General features: G+C 48.7%; 1 protein-coding gene across 1 annotated transcript; it reads left to right on the plus strand.

Moving 5' to 3' along the window:
* Positions 1-13: 13 nt before the first annotated feature.
* POLR2F (RNA polymerase II, I and III subunit F) lies at positions 14-4,299 on the plus strand (the record flags this gene model as incomplete). Its single annotated transcript, XM_035903161.1, has 4 exons — positions 14-124; positions 471-601; positions 2,389-2,460; positions 4,147-4,299. Coding segments are annotated over 4 exons (405 nt in total), but the record flags the coding sequence as incomplete, so codon positions are not given.
* Between the last annotated feature and the right edge of the window lie 2,665 nt (positions 4,300-6,964).

Below are 6,964 nucleotides of genomic sequence, written 5' to 3' on the forward strand. Positions count from 1 at the left end.
GGGGAGCCCATAGTGGGGGCGGCCCGGCCCGCAAAGTGCGTGTCCCTCCCGCAGCTTCGACGGGGACGACTTCGACGATGTGGAGGAGGATGAGGGCCTGGAGGACCTGGAGAACGCGGAGGAGGTGGGTGCACCTCCGGTACCGCAGGCCTGCACCGGGGCCCGGCTAGGCTGTTGCCGGGGCTGGGGAAGGCCACGGGGGCTCTCCCAGCACCGCGGGGCCTCGCTGGTGGGTGCAGGCGAGCTGCAGCGCTGGTCTGCTTTGACGACTTCGACGATGTGGAGGAGGATGAGGGCCTGGAGGACCTGGAGAACGCGGAGGAGGTGGGTGCACCTCCGGTACCGCAGGCCTGCACCGGGGCCCGGCTAGGCTGTTGCCGGGGCTGGGGAAGGCCACGGGGGCTCTCCCAGCACCGCGGGGCCTCGCTGGTGGGTGCAGGCGAGCTGCAGCGCTGGTCTGCTTTCCCCAGGAGGGACAGGAGAACGTGGAAATCCTCCCCTCAGGAGAGCGGCAGCAGGCGAACCAGAAGAGAATCACTACCCCCTACATGACCAAATACGAGCGTGCCAGAGTCCTGGGCACTCGTGCCCTCCAGATAGCGTGAGTATCCTGAGCATCGCCGCAGCTTCTCCTCCCTTTCCTGTTAAAGCTGCTTTACTCCTTCCTTAAAAACTCCTGGATCTCATTTAATCCCTTACACGGCTGCTGAGCTTGCGGATTGCCATCTTGGTCAACGCCAAAGCACAGGACTGTGGAGCCCTTAGCTGTGTGCAAAGTCTCTATATCTCTCCCTTGCTGAGACTGCGGTACTTGTGCCTAGGAAGGGGGGCATTCAGCACCTGCAAGGAACCTTCCTAGGTCAGAGGCAAAACCAGTAGGGGATGTGACAAGCTGATCCTGGTTTCTGACTTTCATAAGGGAGCCAGTGTGGGCTGGAAAGCTCAGAACGGGTTTGCAAAAGCCAACATTGGAGCCAGGGATGCTCCAAAACGTCTTCAGTTGATACAATAGGGCTGTAAGAATCGGGAATGGAGTAACCAACCTGAAATCTGTTTTAAATGCAATTGCATTGTGGCAAGCTGTAAGGTTTTTTTTTTTTTAAAAGCATTTGGAGCAGTGGGACCTCATTTATAGTGGGTAATAACATTTAAATCCTATTTTAAGTGCGCTTAAGGTTGGCTGCTCTCAACTTAATCCATTTACCTGTCTAGACTTGAGGGTGGTGAAACACTGGAAGGGGTTGCCCAGAGAGGTGGTGGAGGCCCCATCCCTGGAAACATTCAAGGCCAGGTTGGATGGGGCTCTGAGCAGCCTGATCTAGTTAGCGGTGTCCCTGCTCCTGCAGGGGGGTTGGACTAGATGACCTCTAGGGGTCTCTTCCAACCCAAAACATTCTATGATTCTATGACTTGTTTTAATAATATATATCAAAAAGTTTTGCACTTTTTGAAAAACTGCCTTATGAGTGAGATTATTAGTCTGTGGCAAGGTTTATCTGAAAGCACGTCTCTGAGTTTCATCTTGGTTATATCCACCCTCAAAATAACGCCTCTCTCTACACTGTTTAGAAGCTCGCAGGTGGTGATCAGATCTTTCCTCAGTCGTTACTTTGCCAAGCTATTCTTTGCACAGTTTTCACTTTGTAGCTGTTTTGTGCATGTTCTTTACACTGGTGGAAGGCCAGAAAAATAGGGGAGATGAGATGGGTCCGTGCCAGGCCTTTAAGCCAAAGCACTCTGGCGCCTGGTTCTGCTTCACCTACATATTCTGCCTTCGGTGCTGAACCTAGGCCAGCAGCAGCCCCCAGTGGCCTTATCCATGCATAACGTGAACTTTCTTTGCTGCTGCTGTCTAATGGGTGGATATCATCCCCCATGTTTGCTCTGCTGTTACAACCCCCTGCAAAATGCTTAATTTTTTCTTTCTAGAGGTAGAGTGCATGGTAAATCCAGCTCCTTGTTTTCCCCCAAACAAACCCTGGAAGTGTGAGCAAGTCAGAACATAAGAGATGTGCTGGAGTTAGAGGCATGTTCATTTTACAGAGTTTCCACCCTCTTTATTGGATTTATTTTAGAACCACTCTTCCTTACATTTAAGTACAGCAGAGGGTGGATAGAAAGGTGTGCATCTGACCAGCTCTCAAGTGCCAGCTGGTCAGCAGAGGCTGAGGGATGGGGCAAGAAGAACAGTCAAGTAAAAGCTCTGTCCTTAAGCTTTTTGGGGAATTTTCTTCCCAAAGTGCCTAAGAGAGCAAATCAGATTTGCCAGGGTGGTGTCCCACCCTCCTACTTTACTGGCCGTTGTCCAGATGACATGGGTAGGCGCATGCTTAGCTGTCCCTTCTCCTTCTCTGTATGTTCTCTCAAATGATTGTTGCTCTGTCCCAGGATGTGTGCCCCTGTGATGGTTGAGTTGGAAGGAGAGACAGACCCCTTGCTGATCGCCATGAAAGAACTCAAGTAAGTCCCAGACTTTGATGGTGAGTGTATTGATTTCCATAAAGCAAGCAGTCCTCTCCTTATCCCAGCATTTAGCAGCTTATTCCAAGACAACCCTGTCTTCCCTCCATAACAGTGAGCGCTACCGTTGCCTTCCCCTTTTTCACCTTGGGACTGCTCCACAGCTGCTCTCTCCCATCCTAGTTGCTTGTGCAAAGTACTGATGATGAGGAGTGCTCTGACCTCTTTTACTTCAGAGTCCAAGGGTTCTTTATTTCTACGATGAGAACCCAAGATTCTCATCTTTCTGGAATTGGTTTAATTCCCTGAATGGAACTGAGTTGAAGCAGCCATCTGAACAGACCTGTGTTCACGTGAAGTCTGGCAAACATTAAAATAAAGGCCAGGCTGGTGGTGTGGAGACTCTGCTAAGAATGTTCTTTTCCTACACCTTCCATTATTGTGCTTGTGAAGAGGCACATCCCCTGCTTACAGAAAGATAAATAAATCCTTTCTGGCTGTAGCAGAGGCAGCTTCTGGATGGCCTTTTACAGGCCCACCTTCCCACAGCAGAGCTCCCTGCTGGCCCACAGTTTGGCTGCGTGGTCAGTGACCTAGATCACACGCAGGTATCCTTCAAGCAGAGCAACTGGACTCTGTTACTGATTAAGTCCCTGTTCTTGAACTGAACTGTCCCTCTGCTCCCCCAGTTTCTCAGTGCACTGCAGTTGCTCTTGCAGATTTTCTATCTGCTAAAGCTCCTGTTATCACTGCCAAAAGCTCTTTAGGTCATTTTCCTGTCAGATCTCCAGGCTTAGTCTGAGTTGCTTCTGGTTGCTGTCTGAGTGTGAGCTCTAAAAAGTAAGTCAGGATGGTGGCATCCTGTTCTGTGCCAAAATTCAGTTGTAATTCTTGGCATGAAGAAGCTACTTTGCTACTGGAAAACAACGGCCCTGAACGTGATCGCTAAAGATGTATTACTTTTCAAGTCTGATATGGTTGAAACCCAATGCCCTGGTTAGATTCCAGACTGTCTGATTACATTCTGCTGACTTAAATGTACTTCCATTAAGTTAAATTGTGTTCAGCATTTTCCTGCTTTCTAATTGGAACCACTGTTAGCAGATGCTGTGCTCCACCCCAGCTGTACCAGGTTTTGATCCCTGATTAGTCCCTATTTCATGTATTCTTCTTGATATGTAACTGATGCTCTCAGGGTGCAAAATACTCTGCAAATATCAGTTTTTCATTAAGGTTCTCAGAATTCTGCCACTTTTGTAGTGTCTTGTGGGGAAAAATCTTCCATCAAAGAAAAAGCAGATTTGTTCTTTGAGTCCCTTGATTTCCCCTCATCCACACCCCTTGATTCTCCCCCCCCTCCCCACATTTTAGGTGCTTGGTGTTGTCTCATAGTGGGTTCAGGTCACAGGGCTCAGTTCCAGCTGTAGCAACAGAGGGCTGACCTTCTGTAGGTTTTTGGTTGTTTTGAATCTAAGGGTGCTCAGTACTTTGCACCTACAGAAGAGGGGAGGTTGTTGGGACTTCCCTCCACTATATAATACCAGATCACTGGTGCTACACAGATCTCTCGGTTAAACCTGATGAGTTTACTGAAGCCACACAGCGTGCACCTCAGTTCCCATTGCCTGTTGAAGTGGTGTAGTGAAGGCTCTGGCATTTCCGTTCACTTCTCTGTCCTCCCTCCAGAGCACGCAAGATCCCCATAATCATCCGTCGTTACCTACCAGATGGGAGCTATGAAGACTGGGGTGTGGATGAGTTAATTATCACAGACTGATCAGCCTCCAGCTATTGTTTTGGTTCTTTCCTTCTCCAGAGATGTTTCTATTTTTGTTTATATTTGTGTAAATAAATTATAAACCTCCCCATTTTAAGTTAAATGTGGTTTTTTTGTTTGTTTGTTTGTTTGTTTTCTCCCACCTTCTTTTTCATCTCAGTCCTACATGCCCAGAGAAGACTTCCTTACTTCTCTCTACCAGCTTGGTCATTATTCTTTCTGTATCATGGGCTATATTGGTAAGATTGGGGAGCCAAGTGCCATGCTTTTCTCTTGTTTTTTTCACTTGCGAAGGCCGTACCTTTTAGCTAGGCTAAAGATTGCAGTAACTTCCTCCTCTTCCAGCTGTGCTCCTCCTCAGTTATAGGACCAATAACCAGTTAAACTCCTGCTGTACAAAAATGTTCTTGCAGGTACTTCGGCTTCAGAAAGACTCCAGCCCTCCACCCCTGTCCCATCTTAAAACAGGAGTGCTGAGACACCTCCGTTGCTTCCCCCTAGACAGCTGGGCCTTTGTGCCCTGAGCAGGTTGCTGTGGAAACCCCCAATTTCCTCTCTGGCCGGGCCTGGCTGTGGGGCTTCTCAGGGGTATCGTAGAGCAGCTCTCATCAAATCACCTATTGTTTCCCTGCTCCTGCTGCTTATCAGAGGTGGGGATCCCCTTTCAGTGGCACTGCCCCAGCCGGGAGCGCAAGATCCCCATAATCATCCGTCGTTACCTACCAGATGGGAGCTATGAAGACTGGGGTGTGGATGAGTTAATTATCACAGACTGATCAGCCTCCAGCTATTGTTTTGGTTCTTTCCTTCTCCAGAGATGTTTCTATTTTTGTTTATATTTGTGTAAATAAATTATAAACCTCCCCATTTTAAGTTAAATGTGGTTTTTTTGTTTGTTTGTTTGTTTGTTTGTTTTCTCCCACCTTCTTTTTCATCTCAGTCCTACATGCCCAGAGAAGACTTCCTTACTTCTCTCTACCAGCTTGGTCATTATTCTTTCTGTATCATGGGCTATATTGGTAAGATTGGGGAGCCAAGTGCCATGCTTTTCTCTTGTTTTTTTCACTTGCGAAGGCCGTACCTTTTAGCTAGGCTAAAGATTGCAGTAACTTCCTCCTCTTCCAGCTGTGCTCCTCCTCAGTTATAGGACCAATAACCAGTTAAACTCCTGCTGTACAAAAATGTTCTTGCAGGTACTTCGGCTTCAGAAAGACTCCAGCCCTCCACCCCTGTCCCATCTTAAAACGGGAGTGCTGAGACACCTCCGTTGCTTCCCCCTAGACAGCTGGGCCTTTGTGCCCTGAGCAGGTTGCTGTGGAAACCCCCAATTTCCTCTCTGGCCGGGCCTGGCTGTGGGGCTTCTCAGGGGTATCGTAGAGCAGCTCTCATCAAATCACCTATTGTTTCCCTGCTCCTGCTGCTTATCAGAGGTGGGGATCCCCTTTCAGTGGCACTGCCCCAGCCGGAAGCGTGGTCGCCACTCGTGGTCCCACCAGTGCAGCAGTCGTAGGTTGTTGCTGCGTTTGCTCCTCTTTCAGCCGTTCTCTGATGTGCGGTTGGAACTGATGGTCCTGAGTGTGCAGGTGCTCTTCAGCCATCTCAGTTGTGCATACACTGGTGGTTCCTACAGTGGCACAACAGTAGGTAAATCCTAGAGTTCCTTTAATCTGTAGTGTGATGAAAGATCAGTCGTTTGTCCCCTTAAGGCACCTGCACTCCTGCCTCTGATGTGCAGGGAGTTTTACGCCCTCAGATCAAGAAGAGTTGGGGGGATGCTTCACAGTTTGCGGGGACCTCCAGCCAGCCAGCCACTACCTGGTTTCCGTTTCTTGATCTTCTGTGTACTCCAAGGTTCTTGCTCTGCATGAGGAAGATTGAGCTCTTGGGTAGAAAACATTGAGTCTTTCTCAATTGTCTTATTAAAAAGTGCCCATGGAATTTTTGTTTTTAAATAAAGAGAAGAAGAGGAAAGATGTGCCTATGGTTTCTGCTTTACACTGATTTTTCTCTTTATGCTGGTCCAGGAAGAATCTTTCCAGCTAGTTGGTGTTAAAGCTTGTGCTTATATATAAAGTGTGTGTTCTCTGTGCTGTATGTGTGGTCGGTGTCTGCAGATGCGAATCCATATCCCACAGGGAGTTTATATCCACCTGCCTGGGAACTCAGCTCATATAACGTAGCCATGAATGCCATTCTCTTACTGCTCCCTGTGAAAGCACCAGTCCAGCCTTCTTCTGTTGGTACGCATAGGAGGAGCTGGTTTTGGAGGCAAGAATGCAAGAGCTGAATGGATCCACGGGCAAAATCACAGGTCAAAGGGAATGTGGAGACACTTGCAGGTGTGGGAAGGGGGTTGACTGCGAGGTACACAAGTGCTTCCTGGTCCAGGCCATCCCTACCAAGAAAAGGTTAATTTGCAGCACTGTGGCCTTCAGCCTTCTCCCCCCACCCTCCATGGAATCCTTTAATCACGTTGGTGCGGTGAAATTTCAGCCCTGAAATGGTGCCTTTGTGCAATCGTTTTGGCGTCCGCCATGGAGCGCGGGGTCGTTTTCTTGTCCTTTTTTTTTCTTTTTTTTAAATGGCTTCTTTGTTCCCTACCGGACTCCCCTCCCCAGCCTTGCATCTGTATCAGATACGATTAAAGGGATAGGGAAGGATGCCGGGCCAGCTCCTGCTAGGCTGCAGGAGGAGTGGTTAACCCCTCTGTTACCAGTGGTATTCTCA

The sequence above is a fragment of the Egretta garzetta genome, unplaced genomic scaffold (assembly GCF_000687185.1).
Source record: "Egretta garzetta isolate BGI_Z169 unplaced genomic scaffold, ASM68718v1 scaffold51, whole genome shotgun sequence".
Taxonomy (NCBI): Eukaryota; Metazoa; Chordata; class Aves; order Pelecaniformes; family Ardeidae; genus Egretta; species Egretta garzetta.